At 39.5% G+C, this 19,646-nt stretch overlaps 1 protein-coding gene across 1 annotated transcript in view; it reads left to right on the top strand.

Moving 5' to 3' along the window:
• Window positions 1-19,029, top strand: part of CEP128 (centrosomal protein 128) — a 2,208,485-nt gene extending 2,189,456 nt beyond the window's left edge. The window contains exon 25 of the mRNA XM_044074035.1: window positions 18,736-19,029. Within this exon, the coding sequence (XP_043929970.1) occupies window positions 18,736-18,809 (74 nt within the window). The 3' untranslated portion in view covers window positions 18,810-19,029. The remainder of the gene's footprint in view (window positions 1-18,735) is intronic.
• Window positions 19,030-19,646: the final 617 nt, after the last annotated feature.

A 19,646-nucleotide genomic window follows, 5' to 3' on the forward strand; every position in this document is an offset into this window, starting at 1 on the left:
CCCCTTCCAGGTCTTCTCAAGCCAAACCCAGACACAGCAGAAACCCCAGATTTCAGTCCAGTGGACACAAGACTAAGCAGTAGGGGATTTCTGCACCCAAATCTGGGAGTAGTAAGACTCCTTCCTATGGAAAACTGTCTCAATGACGTTTTTTTTTTTTTTTTTTAAACTTCCAAGCACTTCCCAACTGAATGCTCCTTTAGGCGGAAAGATTGGTCTGCAGGCCAAAAACTGGTAACTCATTACCCAGGACAAATGGGTTTTAAATATAGTGTCCCGAGGATACAGATTTCACTTCCACATGTTACCAACACTAAGTGGGTGGCCAGATCTAACCCCAAATCAGTGGGCAGAGGCCCCAAATCAATTTCCCTCTCTCTTTAGCATGGGGGCTATTCAGTTGGTACCAGAAGAGGAAACGGGACAAGGTTTCTATTCGAGACTTTTCCTAGTACCCAGAAAAGGCAATACATGGCGTCCTATTCTGGACCTTTCTACTCTAAACACCTTTCTGGTGATTCCAAAATTCAAAATGCTGACTCCTCACCAGCTGCTTCCTATGCTAGGCAAAGATGCATGGTTGGCAACACTAGACTTAAAAGAAGCATACCTGCACATCCCTATCTTGTCTTGCAGAAGATACCTACACTTCAAAGCAGGCTACATGCATTATCAGTTCTCTGCACTGCCCTTTGGCTTATCTACTGCACCCAGGGTATTCACAAAGTGCCTAGCTCCAGTCATTGCATTTTGCAGGCAAAGAAATATTTAAATATACCCATACCTGGTCGATTGTCTAATTCAGGCAGAAAGCCAGGACATACTTTTGAATCATCTGGCCTTTGTTCAAAGGGTGCTGACTTGTCTGGGGTACACCATAAATGAAAAGAAATCACACCTGATGCCCTGTCAACAAATTATATTCCTGGGAGCAAGCTTCAATACAACTTCCTAGATGGCTTTCCTCACACCAGAGAAACGGATTCATTTGATAACATACTTCAATCAAGTGGCCACAAAAACCCAGCTATCTGCAAGGCAAATACTGCAAGCTTTGGGGTTCATGGCCTCTTGCATTCTTCTAATTCCATATGCAAGGCTGCATATGAGTAAACTACAATGGTATCTCAAAAGCTTATGGTGTCAACATTCACAGGATCTAGAAGCAATGATTCCGATCATACCCTGCCTACACCTAGAGTTCCTTTGGTGGGCAGACGCCTGCCACCAAAACAGGGGACTACCATTCACACTACCCCCTGCCACCCAAACTTTAACAACAGACGCATCAGACTATGCATGGGGGGCTCACCTAGTAGGGATGTGCATTCAGGGCAAATGGAACCCAAGTCAAATGCACCTGCACATAAATCAAAAGGAAATGTTAGCTGTACAGAATGCTCTGACAGCCTTCAAGGACCACATTCTTCCAGGACAACTAATGGTAAAGACAGACAACACAACTGTCATGTGGTACATAAACAAGCAGGGGGGTACACATTCTTACCCATTCTGCAGACTAGCCATGGCATTGTGGAACACAGCCTTGAGCTACCAAGTGAATCTACAAGCTCAATTCCTGCCAGGACAACTAAATACACCGCCAGACAGACTAAGCAGAAAGCTCATGGACCCACACGAGTGGAAACTGGAACCAAGAATTTTCAATATGTTGACAAGCAAGTGGGGGAGCCCAGATATAGACCTGTTTGCCTCCCTCCAGAACCATCAATTGGACAAATTTTGCACAAGGATTCCCCACAAGCTAGCTTGGAAAGTGGATCCTCTATCCTTCAGCTGGAAAAACCTATCAGTTTATGCCTTTCCTCCTCTGCCTCTGCTCTCCAAGGTACTACTAAAGATCAAACAGGACAAGCCAAGGACGATTTTAATTGCATCAGACTGGCCACACCAGCACTGGTACCCCCTCTTGCACAGTGTGTCACGCTTGGCCCCATGGCACCTGCCTCAGACTCCATCCCTGTTGTCTCAGCAGGAAAATCAGATTCTGCACCCTCAGCTGCAAACCTTGAACCTAGCAGCCTGGCTAATTACCTAATCTTTCCTTTACCATCCCTCAGTAAATCAGTGATGGATATCATTTTAGAGGCAAGGAGGCCTAGTACTAGAAAATCTTATGCTGCAAAATGGAAAAGATTTTGTGCCTGGAATCAATCTCAAGGGGTGAGTGCAGAAGTGCCCAATTTACCTCAGATACTACAATTCTTGACTGAGATGCTTCATAAGGGCTTGTCCTTTTCCTCCATCAAAATTCATGCCTCAGCCATTTCAGCTCATTACAGCACAGAGCCTCCCTTCTTCTCTCACCCACTGCTCAAGCAGTTCCTCAGAGGGGCCAAAAATTTAAGGCCACCCAGGAGAGCTCGAACTCCAGCCTGTGACCTTACCTTTGTCTTGGAGAAACTCACTCTTCCTCCTTTCGAGCCAGCTGCTACTGCAGATTTAAACTTCCTTTCCTGGAAAACAGCTTTCCTTTTAGCAATCACTTCTGCGAGAAGGGTATCTGAATTACAGGCTCTTATGGCAGTGGAGCCTTTCATCATCTTTCATGCGGACAGGGTGTCCCTCAGAACCAAGCCCTCCTTCATGCCCACTGTGGTATCCAGTGTGGCTCAATCAGTCCATTCATTTGCCTACCTTCTTTCCTAACCCACAGAACAAAGGGGAACGGATACTGCACTCCGTAGATGTGCACAGACAACTTAGATTTTACTTGGACAGGGCTAAACCTCAAAGGAAATCTGAACAACTACTGGTGGCATTTGCTGCAGGAACAGAGGGGAAAGCTATTTCAAAGCAAACCATTTCAAAATGGATAGGCCACTGCATTAATTTCTGCTATAAGCACCATGGAAAACCTATCCCACAGGGCATCAGACCTCATTCAACCAAGGCTGCATCTACCTCCACAGCCTTTCTTAGGGGCATTCCTACCAGGGACATCCTAGAAGCTGCTACCTGGAGTTCTGTACATACTTTCACCAAGCATTATCCTTTGCCAATTTTCTCTAAATCCAGAGATGGCTTTGCCACTGCAGTCTTGCAGGGTCTTATAGCTGGTCCTAATTCTATTTAAATTCTTCCTCCCATCCTTAACTTTGGGAATCTACCCAAATGTAATGACTGCAACAGTGAAACACGAAGAACATAGTACAGTTGTGTACACTTACCATAAATGTAGATGTTCGAGTGTATTCACTGTTGCAGTCCGGGTTACCCTCCCTCCAGTCCACTTTCTTCTTTTGGCTATACCTCTACTCTCCCTTACTATGCTCAAAAAGCTTTTTGGTGTATTTGCCTTTTTTGTTGGAGGTATATCCTTGTAATTATAGATTTAATTGCCTCCCATTAGTGGGGCACCTGACATCTGGGGCAAGAAAAACTGATGTAATGCCGTCGGCTGCATGTTTTATACCCCTGACGACCTGATGTCATGGAAGAAGGGACAGCATCCGACGCAGGACCCAAGACTTTGTTAATCAGGCCAACTGAGGGCTACTGCAAGCAGATAACCCAAATGTAGTGACTGCAACAGTGAATACACTCGAACATCTACATTTATGATAAGTGTACACAACTGTACTTTCTCTATACTTTTTTGGGTCATCAATAATTAATTATTTTGTACTCTTCCTTTATATTTATCTGCATATCTTCTAATTTTTCTGCCTGTGTTGATATCTTTAGTTTATTACTTGCAATAGTGTTTGACAGATCCTAGGCTGTTCTAATACTGCACGTTGCTTTTATCACATCTGTCTTTCTGAGTATTTTTGTTGTTCTGTTCCCTCTTCTGTACTCTCCTAACAGTGACACTTCTTGTCTTAACTGCTTTATAGTTTTCTCTTTTCGATACTTCCATGGTGGTATTTGATTTTTCACCTTCCTTTCTGCTCTGTGTTTTTGTCGTAAGTCTTTCTATGTTATTAATTTAGCTGCACAGTAATATATCCTATTTACTTTTGTTATATCACATGAATTTCTGTGAACAGTCTTGATTACTGTGTTCATTTGTTTTATCAAAGTTCTAACATTTTTGGTATTACTGACTTTCTGTAGTCTTATGTCTTTCATTGATGTTAAGTTTTGAATTGCTATGCTTTAATAGAGATGGAAAGACATATTATGATGGTGTCTCTTGTGCAGGCATCCTGAAATTATCTTATACTTTTTTTGTTTTGGCGCTGTGCAGATGTAATGCCCAGAGAGCTCCCCTTCCTCAGAGTAACATAACTGTCACTGCATTATATTTGCCACCAACTGCCAAGTATGCAGTAATTCAAAACTTACAGTACCATTTCTTCAGAATGCAGCATGAAACTGACAATGAAATACAGTCAAAATAATACAAATAAACAGCTACATCTTTCTTTGTAGTGTCAGAGCCACTTTCAGTTCCTCATATTGCTAGGCGGAAAGAAGAAAAGAAAACAAACCCATCCAGAATGGAGGTGAGGGAGTAGGTGGGAGAGCCCTCTTTCCCTTTCTCAGTACCTGATATTTTAAGTCTTATTCCAGGAGCCAGTTTCTCCAAGTATCACACCTTCCAAGGAGAGTACTCCTATAATAGAAATCAGTTCAGTAAACTTCCACTCAGTTTCTTCACTTGCATTACATCAGTTCTTACTTTACGTTGTCTTTGATGATGCAGGTTGTGCTTAAACAAAAGAAACAAGTCCAACACACTTCCTGTCTGACTTGTTTCACTTTCCCCTTTCTGCTTCTGATCCTTGGAGGTGCTTATCAGTAACGGCTCCTGAGAAGATTATCACAGTTTTATTGTACCGCTTCAGCCTAGTCCATAAAAGTATTGACACCTGCAGAAAAAATATTTGAAAGTTTGCAGGGTACAAGAGGTGAAACCTTATTTTTCCAGCTTGCAGATGAGGAAATGGAGCATATGTGCATAGTAGTACACATGTCCAGGAGAGGAAGTATATCAAGATGTAAACGTTATACTGCATAGCAAACTCTCAGATGAATCTTCACAATTATTCGTAGCAAACCTACTGGTACCTAATGACAAATGTTTACTTTTGCAATTGTGTGTAGATGTGAACGTGGCTCTAAAAGGGATAAGAGTTCTGTTTGAGACATCCTTCCAGCATGGAAAACAGATGCTCTGTCATGCCCTTGGTCAGGAATCTTCCTGTGTGCTTTTCCACCCTCTCCAGTGATTTCCAAGTTACTTCTAAAGATTTAGAAAGAGTTACCAAAAATTGTTGTGGTGACTCCGTTTTGGCTTGGGCAAAATTGGTTCTCTGTTCTTATGAATTGGCCATGAGCAATTACCACAACCTTTGCCACAGACTGGATCTACTCACATAGCACAAGGGGCGTTTGGTACACCCTTACATCAGTGACTACAACTGATGGCCTCAATGATTCAGTATTAATACCTTTTAGGCACCTTTTTCAGCAGGATATGCATCAAGTACTAAAGGAAGGAAGAAAACGTGCAACCAGAAAGTCTTGTGTTAGCAAATGGAAGAAATGTTCTTGTCGGTGCCTTGTTAAACACAGGTATCCCAGAAGGGAAGGGAAGTGCAGTACCTCTGGTTTTCAAATATTTGTGTGAACTACTACTTTTGTATGAAGAGAGATTTTTTTACTCCAGGAGATGCATGTTAGTGAAGAATGTGCCAATATATGTAAAATTTAACTGGATTAAATTATATACTACAATTATGTTACTTCTAAGTGTGCAGAAGTCGATGTGGCTAAGAAATCTTGTATGGGTTATATTCACAATTATTTTCACTATTTCTTTAGAAACTGATACCTTGCACATTACAGTAGGGTCTGTATATGGCTCCTTTTCTGAATATTAGTGTCTTTTCAACAGTGTGGTAGAACTTTTACATATATTAACCAAAGTTACGGTCATCATAGGTAGTGACTGGAATGCCCTTTTAGATCCTATTCATGATAGATCATGTCCTTCAAATAGTGACAGTGTTCATATCCATAGGTTAATAGGCAATAATAGGCTAGCTGCCCTTGAGGGCCATTTTAAGAGTCAAATCCTGTACCTCTTGGTCAATCCCAAACTCAATAATTATGATAAAATATTTCATGTCCCTAAGGTATATTTTAGTTGGACACTACCAACCATCACTGCCATCTTATGTAGTGGCTACACAGATGATAATACTTGTGTTCTTCATACATAGATATGAGGATAGGCTGCCCGTGTGCATAATTTTGAGTTTAGCCAATTTCTTTTGGCAAGAACCCAACCCTGTACATTTTGTCTGTGAGGTAAACACCTTAACCATTAAGCCACCCCCAAACCCTTGTAAAATATTGAATTTGCTGTAAACAAGTCAGATATGATTGCATTATACTTGGTGCATCATATTTCTAAATCAAATAGATTACACCCATATTTTCCATACAGCCAAATTCAACACTTTTTTTGTAGTGTAACTTGATGTACTGTATAAAGGGCAGTTTATAAGTAATATATTTTGCTGGTTTTCTGATCATGTGGTCATTAGATTTGATCTGTCAGGTAGAAAAATTACCCAGTGAGAAGTTATGCAAACTGGCTCAATTCCCCATATGTTTGCAACTGAACAAGAGATGTCTTGTAAGAATTTTGGAGGATGAATACATTTGCAGCAGTAACTTTGTGAAATACATGGAATGCATTTAAGACCAGTACTTATAGGCATATATTACCCTGCCAAATAAGAATTAAAAAAATCCTGAGATAGAGCATCAAAGTTATTGATTAAAAGATACATATTTTGAGCAGATTGTTTTCTATTAACTATGGTATATTTCCCTGTGGAAAATAGAAATGAAGTGGACTTGCAGTACCTCAGACGTAAAAGGTAAACATTTTTATTTAAATTACATAATTCTGTAACAAGGGCTGCAATAAATAATGTTGTGCAAAAGCATATTGCTTATGTTGACATTATTATTATCATTATAATTATTATTACTATTGCAACATATATGAGACAGACATTATTAAAATAACAAAACTATTTACTCTGGCTAAAGATATTTTTGGTTATATTATTGTAAAAAAATCTAAAGAACATCACTATATACAAATCGTCTTCATACAAATCTATTACCTTCTCCTACTTCGACTTAAAAAGAAAGCTTTGTAGAAAACTGATTGGTCCTTGCCAAGCAGCTTCCTACAAGTCTATGTCCCCCTATGTCTTCAACTAAAAAAAAAGACAGACTCCGGCTTTGTAGAACAGCGACTGATCCTTCTCAGTTGACTTCTTAGAAATCCTTAAAAAAAAAAAAAAAAAAAAAAAACTGAATGTGCCTGTCTGTACTGGCAATTTGGTATAAAAAAAGATTAAAATGCCAAGGCTCTTGATCACACCCTCACCCAAACTTTACACCCAGGGCATTTGCCCCCTTTGCCCTGCCCATGCTGTGCTACTGGCCATCAGACTATTGTAGGCACTGGTGCAGAGCCAAGGTTCATAGCCCCAGTCCACCATCACAAGCACCAGCAGGTCAGGTTGTACTGAAATGAATGCATGAAATCTGGAAGACAAACAGCTATTTGTCTGCTATGATCTGGGGAGAAGAAGGTTGACAGTTGAGAAACACACACTCTCCCGGTGAATTGCAAACTGTTACCTTTTATCATCAGGCAGTGAACTGTCATTAGATATACTGCTTTCATTATCAGTCTGTCAGTGATGTGGTTGCTTCAAATGCTTCGATCAAAATGTGTCCATTATAAACATTTATGGTATAGCAACTTATATGTCACCAGGAATTCTTTTATTCCTTCGTTCTCCAAGGACCTGTCCAGTGACTTTTCTACCTTCACCCAGTTGGCCCATTAGTACAGCAAAGGCAGAAGCAAAGCATCCTCAGGCTAAGTAAGAGCTCTATATGCCATTCATTTCTGCCTGGGAATCCTAATTAGCTCATCTGTCCTACAACAAGAATCAAGTGGTAGGAAATGGGCCAGCTTACTGGTTCTGTGGAGCAGCATACCATTTCACCAGTAGATCAACCACCAGTGGCTATTAGCTGATCTCTCAGGGAAAACATGTCTCTGTATGCTAAATTTCCCTCAGGTTAGCAGTGTGATGAGGGAAAACATGCCTCTGTATGCTAAATTTCTCTCAGCTTAGCAGTGTGAATGCACTTGGCAGTGTATGCTCACTAGGCCTGAACTCTAGAGGGTGTAGCATCAAGTACTTTGACTAGTCACTCATGATAAACCAGAGCCACTTCCTTTTCCCCAGGATGGTTAAGCTAGCAACTGTCATTCACTCCCATCCTCCTTGCCAGATTCTGTAGATGTTTGAACTGCTATTCAATCTCAGGTCCCTTGCACCATTGTCTAGTCTTTATCCCTCTAACCACAGAACTGGCTGCACTTCAAGCATTAATGCTCTGGAAGTCTGGGCTGCTGAGGTAGTTCTTCCTACTCATAAGCATGCTAATTAGAGTCACTAAAATTGGACATAGTAGATACATTCTTAATGTATCTGTTGATGTCTGAAGGGGACACTACTCCGTGGGTCTGTTTTATTCTGTCATCATTCCTGTCTTTGGATAGTTCTTGTATTCATTAGCTGCTAATAGATTTCCCTGTAAGGATATATTTATATATCTTTCTGTGGTCTAGAGGTCAAGTTTTAATTGTCTTATCTTAGTTTGTAGTAATGTGCTCACTCAGTGGTTGGTGTAGCTAACAGCCACAGGGAGTGGGCTCACTGTGTCAGTGTGGTACAGAACATCATAATGTGCGCTTCATAATATAGGAGTCTCAATGAAAAATAGTCAAGTTCAGCTGGCCCAATGGCAAAAAGGCATCTGTGCTGACGATCCGCAAATTGAAGAAAGAATTTGGCTAACTAGGAGTGGCTTATGGGATATTGCCGCCTCACAGTAAGAGGTTCTCCGGTTCGATCCTCGGCTGGGGTGCCTTCTGTGCAGAGTCTGCATGTCCTCCCTGTGGTCGCGTGGGTTTCCTCCGGGTGCTCCGGTTTCCTCCCACATCCCAAAGACATGCTGCTGGTGGATTGGACACTCTAAATTGGCCCTAGGTGTGAGTGTGTGCCTTCTGTGGAAGGTTGGGCGCTGGGCTGGCAACTCGACACCATAAAACTCCACTGCCAATCATGAGCGGACAAGGTGATCCGCTGTGGCGACCCCTAACCGGGAAAAGCCGAAAGAAGAAGAAGGAGTGGCTTATGGGATAATTTAGACAAAATCAACTCTCTCTCTTGAATCAGGTAATCTATTAGTTGTGGATGATATCAAAGACGTCTTTACCATTATTCCCCAAAATATTGCACTTGATTAGTTCATGCAGTGCATCACCCACAAAACAGGGCTTAAGAACATTATATATAATGTTTGTTTATTTCTGGAGTTAGTCTTGAGATACAATTTGGTTTTACTTTTGAAATATAATTTTTCAGTTAAATCTGTGGTTTAACAATGGTGGTAGCAAAGGCCCCCATCTTCACCAATATAGTGCTTTGTCACTGTAAATAACATTTTTGTGTTTGGCAGTAAATATGAGAAACATCTCAAGACCTACAGTTGATTGCTATATGCCATTTTCTTTGTGGATGCCTTCAGTCCACCACAGATTTTTCTGAACTCACTTTTAACAGTGAATCTGTCAATGTTCACATTTTGAATGCTAGTTTGTATAAAAACCTAGAATTAAATTGGAATGAATCCAACATTTTCAAAAAAGTACTTTAACAACTGCTTACATTTTGACAGAGACCTACTGAAAAATAGCATTGTCAAGGGACAGTTCATAGGCCTGCCATGTCTAAATTCGCCGAAGGCCATTTTTTGAGTAATGTGAAGCCTTAAAAGAAATGTATAAAACTAGGAGGTAGAGTACATTTTTGCTGAATGAGGTTGAAATTTTGGTGAAAATTGGGTGTGAGGAGAAGTGTCCACCCATTTTAAGAAAACTATTCACTATTAAAGCTAGGGATGGTGGTAACAACTTTTGTAAGTCCATGGTATTATATCATTCCTGGACACTACAGCAATAAGATCTATAATACACAAAAATTGGAACTATTTTTGCTATGCCATCACTGGAATCAAACATCAAGGGACTTGTCCCAAATTTACTTACAAATCAGACAATAATTTGAAAGGTATTCTGAAAGCAGTTCTTGCAGTCCTTTTGAGAAGGGTCTTGTGTCTAAATTTGGGGCTTGCCACTGTTGCTTGTGCATTTTTGAAGGCCTTAAAGTGACGGTGCATGATTATTCAAGATCATTCCATGTGCAAGTAAATTCAACTGTAAAACACAAGAGGTAGTTTACATTTTCCTTCTTCTACACTAGAAAAACTAAAAGTTGTCTGAATAAGAGAGTTTACGAATATAATGACATCAAAAAGAGCAAGATCACAAATGTTCTTTTTAAACACTCACTTATCTGTAATGATTTAAAGACATTTTTATTGTATTAGAGATGGTGCACAAGTGTCCATCAGGTTGTGAGTGGGAGAACTTCCTTTTACTCAGAGAGATGTATTGGCAAATTCTTTAAAATGCAGACACACTGCAGTTCTTAATGGACATCTGTCCCCTGCACCTGTTTTAAAGTGGAAGAGTGATAGGTTAAACAAATGATTTATTGCTGTTTTGAGTTTGACAGTGTTTCCTGTATATGTAGGGGATGTTTCTGTTGCATGTCATTCTAATGATGTTCTAGCATTAAGAATGAAAGTGTGCAATAAATGTATTTATATCACAGTTTCCTGTGATCATGTTCTTTTAGGTTTTGGATTTTTGGCTCTAGAACACTTGGTCTCAACTGTTTTGTGCTGTTTTCTGAGACTGAAAATAGCCAGTACACAATATCCCAAGTGTGTCTTTTTATGATTAGACATATTTATATGAGTGTGTGTTTATTTATTTATAGATATAGATACATAAAGGTACATATTAAATATAATATATATATATATATATATATATATATATATATATATATATATATATATATATATATATACACACACACACAGACACACACACATACTGTGTATCAGTAAGTAGGTATAGCCTCATTTCATATTCCACTTAGAATGCATATCTTCTACACAGTCTGTCTGTGAAAGTATGTATACATTGAAGATATCACCAAAACCTTTATCTGCTCTGTGTTTTGAAGATTTGATCAACCAATCACCTGCATCCCGGCACTTCTTTTAGTGAAATTTTGAAAGTGATATAAATCAAAGTTTACACACTGTACGTAAAAAGCATATAAACAGACACCCAAAAACAACATGTTCTAACTAAAGTAGTCCCCCAACTGAAATAGATATTCTGCTTAACTTAGGGAAGTAAACAAAAAAAAACTGAAAAGCAGACTATGTTTTCCATTCACATACTGTACAAAATCCATTCCTGCAACCCCAATGAAAACATTACTCACCAAGTCAAGTATTTATAAATGAAAATTGTTCATATTAGAAATAGAAAAATCAAACTAAAAAATAAATACATACATACATAAAATAGCAGTTGTCTCAGAAGGATGAAAGAGTGAAGTCCAGAGTTTGCCATAGGTAGCATAGGATCAATTAACAATCCTGGCACTGAAAGATCTAACCATGGAGACTAGAAAGAATTGACCAACACTAGCTCATCTATCCTTAGGTTGGGGTGGGGGCAGACACTAGCAGGTGATGATTTTAGGTCTTCAAGTTAAAAACCCTGATGGATACCTAGATGAATGCCATCTACAGACGGTTTTGCCCAGGGGGAATAAATGAACAGGTAGCTTGCAGGAGGGCTGATGGCTGGCAGACAGTGGATATAAAACAAATAAAAAAAAAAAAAGTAAAAACAACTAGCCAATTGAAATGAGCATTACTGACAAAGTAGACCCAAAGCTAGAATATAACTTGGCTATAAAACTAATACCCCAACATAAACTACTTAAATAAACTAATGTAATGAACTGTCACTATAAGGAAAATTTTAAAATGTGCATCAGAAGTAGAGTGAAAGTTGTACATGAGACAGTCTATTCAGAGGAATCTTTGTAAACTATCTAAAGCCTGTTCAGAAGAAACTTTGCCCATTAGAGGCAGTTGAAAACATTAATGTAAGAAAGCATAAAAAAAAAAAAAAAAAAAAAAAAAAACAGTTCATAGAGTCATAAGTGTGTTCTAGGCTAATAACCACAAGGGCCTTTTTAAGCCCATTCCAAATCTCTGACAAGTTGTGTGTGTAAGCCGGGGCCTGGGAGATGAACAGTTTACAGGCTGCCTATGTCCGTTAGAGGCATAGGTGCCAAACCAGGGGTGAATGTCCTTTTCCCCAACCAGTTGTTCAGGTTACACTTGAATTAGGTTAGGGAGGAACTCTGTTCACATGGATGGGGAGGGGTAGTCTCTGGGATGCATACCTGTATCTCCAGCAGGTCCTGTTTATATCACAGGCAAGATGCAAGTCCTTAGAACGGGTAATTCTGTTGCTTTTTGTTTTGTGGATATGCATTAGGGCCATCAGGGTAGGGTCTGACTTGTATATCAGGCATAGATCTCCCGTCAACAGCCTGTAGGAGACAATACAGGGATAGGGCCTTCAGGCAGTCTGCATAAGACATGATGCTTATGCCTTCTATTCTTTTAGTGAGGAATCTCTGTGGAATTTCCAGTTGTTGGATATGCCTGGTTAGATATGTACTTGAGTGCGAATTGTACTCAATGATAGGTTTGATGAATTGACCTCCTTGAACCTAGATGCTGTACCTTTGTTTATAAGTTGCACAACATAAAATGATTTCCTCACTATTGTAGACGTGTTATGGTCAAAGGCTAGTTTACTGTCTATGCACGTTTCCAACTCCCAGACTGCTGGCTCAACCCTTAGAGGTGTGTTGTGAATATGATAGTTACTGGGACGGATGACTTCTGGAAGGATACTGTTATGTATTTCTTGGCATTTAGTTTTTGTCCATGGCTCTGACACAGGTTGTCTGTGTCAGCCCTTCCTGGAGAACATTTGTGTCGGCTGGGTATTCTATGAGTGCTCATAATTTGCAACCATCTGTAAATTTATCATCCAGAGGTCCTTGACCTTGGCTTTGATTTCAGAGAAGTAAATGGCAAAAAGTAGTAGTCCCGGGACCAATCCCTGAGGGACTCTGCTTTTGACTGGCCTCTTTGTAGATGTGGACTCCCCAATTCTAACTTCCTGGTTCCTGTCTGGAAGCTAGCTGGCTATCAACTGGGTGAAGTAAGGGTTTATACCTAACCTCTTGAGTTTGTCAACAAAGGCTGAATGAGGTATTGTGTCAAAAAGCTTGGCCAGGTCAAGGTATGAAGTGTGAACCGTTTTGCGCTTATCCATTGCTTTGGTGACCTCCTCAAAGAAGTCCACCAGTTTGAGTAGGCATGACGTGCCCTTGACGAAATGAAACTGGGTTGGGTCCAGTGTCTGGAGGTTTCATATATCATTATTGATCATTTTCATCATAAGTTTTTTCCATGCCTTTGCATATGAGACTAGTAAGGCTTAATAGTCTGTAGTTTCCAGGATCTATAGATGGCCCACCTTTGTACAGAGGGATGACTGTTGCTGTTCTCCATTTGTGAGGCATAAAGCCAATTTGGAGGTACTGTTAAATAGCAATTCCAGAGGGCCTGACAGGTCATGTTTCATGCTACTTAGAAGACATTCTGGGATATTGACTGGACCCAGTGTTGCAGTGTTCTTGGCCTTAGAGGGAGCATCAACGACCTGTTCCCCCTAGTGATAGCAGGGGGATTTATATTGGATGGTATTTGTTGAGAGGAGGTTGATAGGGAGAGAGAGGGTTAAAGTTAGAGCTTAATTTGTTGGCCAGTAGGTTTGCTATATCTTCTGGCTCATTATAGGTGGCTACATTAACAGTGATCTCTACAAACAATTGTGCATTGCCTTTCAGTTTACGGACATAACTAGAGACATTCCTTGTTATTGTCTTTGGCCTGGGAAGCCAATTTTATCTCAGATTTGGCTTTTTTTAGACTTTATTTTTCCTTTGAGTTGTTTGTTTAGTCTGATGAGAATGCTCTAATCCTACTGAGTGCTATGCTTCCTAATTTCTGCCATGATTTTCTTTCTTTTGTTATACAGCCTTTTGATGATGCAATTCCACCAGGATGGCTTGTTTTTTGAGTTAGCTCTGTACTGCATTCTGGTGGTTGCAGCTGCCTCTATGCAGTCATTAACATGCTTGCATAGCGTTTCTGTGAACAGTTCCGTGTAGGCAGCTGTGTTCTCAGGGTTTAATGGGGCTTGAAATTTTGCCAGGTTATCATTTAATAGTAGGAAGTTAGCCTTAAAGTAGTTCCTGAACATTCCAGGGTTAGCTGGGGTTCTGTTTTTTTTTTTTTTTTTTTTTTTACTTCAAAGGAGACCATTTTGCTGTCTGACCTTACCAGAGAAGACATTACACTAGGAAACAAGAACCGACATGATATGTTTGTACCCCTGATCAGCTTATTGACAATCTGGTCAAAGGAGTTGTGTTTACAAAATCCTGGAATCTCTGTACGTGCATGCTTGGTGTTGTATATGATTCTGATTCCCAGTTAATAGTGAGGTAAATAAAATCACCCATGAATAGGTATTGGGTTGAATAGTGAATGTTTCCAGTAAGTTTAAATATATGTTATAGGTTTTCTGGGTCATAGATTGGACCCTATAGGATGCAAATAAGTGGTGTGGGATTTTGCCTATGGTGATATGAATGTGTAGACGCTCAAGTGCATTGTCCTATTTGTCCAGCCTTGAAGTATATTTATTTTTGATATAAATTGAGACACGTCTAGCATCAGTATTTGTGTTGTAGTTTGTCTAAATGTGTGGAAGGTATTATAGTCTTGCACTACTAGTGTGCAGTCTGTGGCTTTAAACCATGTCTCAGTGACAAATAGCCACATTCTCTAAGGTGAGAAGAGCTGGTAGGGAAGGTTCTTGTTTAGACTCCTAGCATTAAGCAGTAACACCATTAGATTTTCTTGGTTTTGATTTGCTATGTCAGCAGCACTTTCAGTTTGGCATTGCCTAAAAAGGCTCTATGAGGGAGGACAAAGTTTTAGCTAATATTTGAAAGCCTAGGGGGAGAGGTGCAGACCATCTTTGGCAAAGCAGCATGGTCTGTTACCATCTCCTTCTATGCTGACAAATATTGCACCCCCCTTAGAATGACACCAAAAACTAAGCCAATTGTTAGTCAGTAATCTTTTGTTCGTATTGTGGCATCATCCTTGGAGAAGGTAAAATGCTGCTCAGTGCTAGGCTTATACCAGCCTGGGACACATATTCTGAGAGCTCCATGATGTGTCTCTTTATATAGTCTAGGGAGGTACATCGCAGGTCAGGTTATTTACACCCACATGGACTGTGACTGAGTCATACTGGTACTTATGGTCCAATGACCTGAGTACATGCATAATGTGGCAGATCCTGGCCCATGATAAGCCATTTACAGTGACTTTCTCCTTACTCAGCCTGGTGAGTGTGACATTAGTGTGTCTCACAATGAAGTCTCCAATCAGCAGAATATTGGATTGTGTGGTGGCTTATCTTATGGGCTTAGAAGTAGAGGCCCCATGAGATGTGGCTGCATGGTTGATGTGGGTGTTGTTTTGAAAGAGTGCATTCGGGGCTTCTGAGAGTATTTGATAGTACTTCATTTGTGTCATCTATGGGTTAGAGGAAGGTTACATTTAGGTGTACCAGCATATGTGAGTCTGTGTGCCTGCTTTGAACTATGTGTGATGGGTGCAGCATGTGTACTACTAACAATCTGATGGAAGTGCTTTTATGTGAGAGCTTTGCCTCCAGTGACATTGTGTAAATACATCTCTCACATGCCATATCAATTTGTTTGAGAATTAGCAGGTTGTCAGTAAACCTAAGTCAATATCTACATTGCCTCAGGATGCCTGTATCAACCAATCTGGCAACATAAATAGTGGGAAAGTTCATATCCATGGCAACAGGCCCTTTTTTGTTGATTACTTATATTCTCTATGCAACCATCTAATGTCAGAATAATCTAGTTTGCAACTCTGGGGGCAGTTTTTGTCACTGCAAGCTAGCTGCCATGCATGCAGCTAGGTGTTGGTGAAATTTCAAGGGTGTTTTTATAGGAAAAATGTCAACTCAAGGTGTCTGTGTCTATACAGGCACTGCCAAACATTTGAGGGGAAACTAATAAGTAGATCCTGATGATTTTTGGATGAAGTATTTATGGAGATATTCTGAAGTTAGGTTAGACAGCAGCTAATTTAGCATTATTTACTGAAAAAAAGAATTGGCTACATCAAGAATGATGAAAAGAAGGGATTCACCTGTTTGGCTACTGCCTGGCTACTCCAATGGCAAAAGAAACACACCAGACTCTTCCAGCAGACCCCATCTGAAATGAACAGGCTGGAAACAGCACAGCTGAATAAACTAAGCACTTTTGCCTTCAGTAAAGGCATCATCAGATATTTTGTCTCTGGATTTTCACCTTTGCAGTTTCACTTTACATTGGGCAACCTATGAGTGGTTACTACCTGGCTACTACTTGGGCTGATCTCACCACAGCTTCATGCTGCTGGAATGCAATGCTCTTTTTCTTCTCCGCTCACTGAAAGCAAAATAGTAGCACCCATCCCAAGATGAGAAGCAAGCCAGAGGATCATTGGTGATCAACAGTCTTGTCTCAGATGATGCAGTTGTTCTGTAGCCTGTTCCTGGTAGATGCCTTGAATAAGAACTAGATCAATCAGGAAGGTCTAACACAGACACTCACCAACAAATCAAAAACAGTCCGGAATTAATACACAAATCAAAAACAGTCTGGAATTAATACACTCTGCTCTTTCTCTCACCAGGAACAAAGTATAAGCACAAATTCCAAGCTGCTACCTGTGAAGCAATTATCAGGCTTTCTGGAGATGAGCAGTCTCCAGGAAATAATGTCCCTATGCTCCTTCTCTCACCTGGAGCAAAGCAGAAGCACTAATCCCAAGATCACTACTGAGAGGCAGAATGTGGGCTCTCCAGTAACTGTTGGTCTTAGACTAAATGTTGCAGATTTTAAAGGTAAGAGGGAAAAATGGGTTAATTTCAGAAGAGTTGCAGTGTGCACTAAGCAGTTAGATATGAAAGGCGATAAATTAAGTTTAGTAATCTCAGTGGAGAATTTTAAAAGAGCAAGATAGAGTGGAAGAGGGTGGGAACTTTGTATTCTGGTTGTATGGAATACAGTGGGATGGCCAATAGCTTAAGGGGAGTGATTTCACAAAGTGATACACTACCAATGAAATAGAAGAGTGAAGGAAATATGTAGCCAAATTAGCATAAGGGGCAGATAGCTAGAAAGACAGTTGAGTTTAAAAACGCATGGGAGCCATGGTGGGAGAAAATTTAATTTCCTTGTGACTCACATGAGGCACAACTGTGGTCTCTTTCCTAGTTTAAATATGCAATTAAAAGCAGAATACAACACAGTGTAAAGAAAATACACCACAATATACAAAATAGAAGAAGGCAGTGAAGCAATGCAAAATACAAGAAAGCAAAGGCAAACTAAACTTTCCGTCACAACAGTCTATGGCAGAATCTGAGTGAGCTTTTCTATAATAAGAGGAATATTTCTTTTGTCTGATATATGGGATTAGGGAACATGGCTAATGCCATTCATTATAAAACTCATTTCCTGATTTCCTAATGTACAGTACAAGATATTTCATATGTCACTCAGTAGTGTTCTGATATATATATATATATATATATATATATATATATATATATATATACACACACACATATATATATATATATATATATATATATATATATATGCATGTGTGCATGCATGGGTGTGCACTTCTTTCTCTGTCTGTGCATGTTTAAATTAAATATTTGTGTATGTGCATGTGTACGAGTTGCATCTGTATTATTGCGCTGTGTTCTTTCTCTTTTCACTGAGATTTAGGAAACAGTATCTCTCATAAAAATCCCCCAGAGACAATAAGTGCATGTAGACTCTGCACAGAAGGCACCCCACTTGAAAGCTAGACCAAAGAACTAAGTGCCTCTTGACAACAACGCTAACAAATAAAAGTAGTATATGGATAACAGCATCCAAATAAAAATTGTTTCAGACATTTATTGGTATGTATTTTAACATACAATATATGGCTTCACAACAGACATTCATTGCATAAGTGACTTGGTATCAAACTGACACTGAAACAGTGACATTCTAACCTCACCATGTTACTCTTAAAGTTTTTTAGACTCCTTGCAACCCCCATACCCCTACTGTTTAAACGTTCTTGCTCCAAGGTCACTGTACCATGGAGAAAATTGAATTCTCAGAAATGCCAAAGTCGCAATCTTCAGACACAAATTGAACAGATTCCACACTTTCATTGTGCTAGCCATGAATAACTCGCATTTAAGCTGGGTACCTGTAACATACTGTACAGAATAAAAATACATAATGGCATGCAAAAGTGAAAAAAAGTATTACCATACAGTGACTGTGGTGTTCATGTTGAAATGAGAAATAAAATTAGAATTAATCATTTTAATATAAATGCTTCTCGGGGTTTAAAAGCTTAAATACTCTTCTTTTCCTGGTACAAGTATTTGCATGTGTGAAATGCACAGTTAGTGTATGCGCTCTGGAATCTCTGTATCATAACATAGATTATTTTTTCTTGATCTAGATGCTGACAGAGAAAAAAGAATGAACTTCACACTGAATGGAGAGGAAACAGACTCCACGAACCAGGCACTTTAATTCAGCTTGTGCCCACTTAAGTGTCTGTGCATTTCCAATCATCATGTTTCTGTTTGTTCCACCAATGAAAGAACTGTGAATTGGACTCTGCTTTGGTGATTATAAACACCACGTTTACATGGATATTTAAGCTCTAAACTCAACAATATTTGCTTTCCAGTTTGTGTTAATTTAGAAATGATGTCGAGAGAAGACTAAAAATGTGCACTTTTTAAAATCATCTCTACTTGAAAGAATGCTTTTGATATTTGTCCCGCTTTCAGACTGTTTACTGTGTACATGAAGTGGGTTGCTTGAACTTGAATTATTTTATTTTTTATGATCAGTGTATTTTTATTAATGGAAACTCTAGTCGTTTGTGTGTTAGTGGAAGTTGCAGACACCTGCCCTTGGGATCATTAATATCTACACTAAGTAAGTGTACACCATTCTGGGTGAATGCACAACACAAGTATAACTCACCTTCTTCCTTCAAATTTTTGTTTTCCTACTGATTTTCTTGCAGTAATGCTCACAATGGTACACTGACCCAGTCCATGCATTTACGACTACACCAGAAGTCAAAACAGTTACTTCATTCTTCTCTTGCTGTGAAGATTTGCTTACCCACTGATTGAAAACTGATGGACTTCCATATTTAAAATTGTTTTGTTACCTTTATGCGTCACAAGGTATCTTACATACACCTTAAGTTAAAATAATGGAAATACAAGACATTAAGTAATTTATTAAGATCAATCCCATTAGACCCACATCCAGTTATATACTTCCTCTTATGAACTGGTTGTTTTCTATGCCTTAGCCAGCTTTCACAAATAATTGCATACTGTGGATTTT

This window comes from Protopterus annectens, chromosome 6.part0 (assembly GCF_019279795.1).
Source record: "Protopterus annectens isolate FY-2018-M chromosome 6.part0, PAN1.0, whole genome shotgun sequence".
Lineage (NCBI taxonomy): Eukaryota > Metazoa > Chordata > Ceratodontiformes > Protopteridae > Protopterus > Protopterus annectens.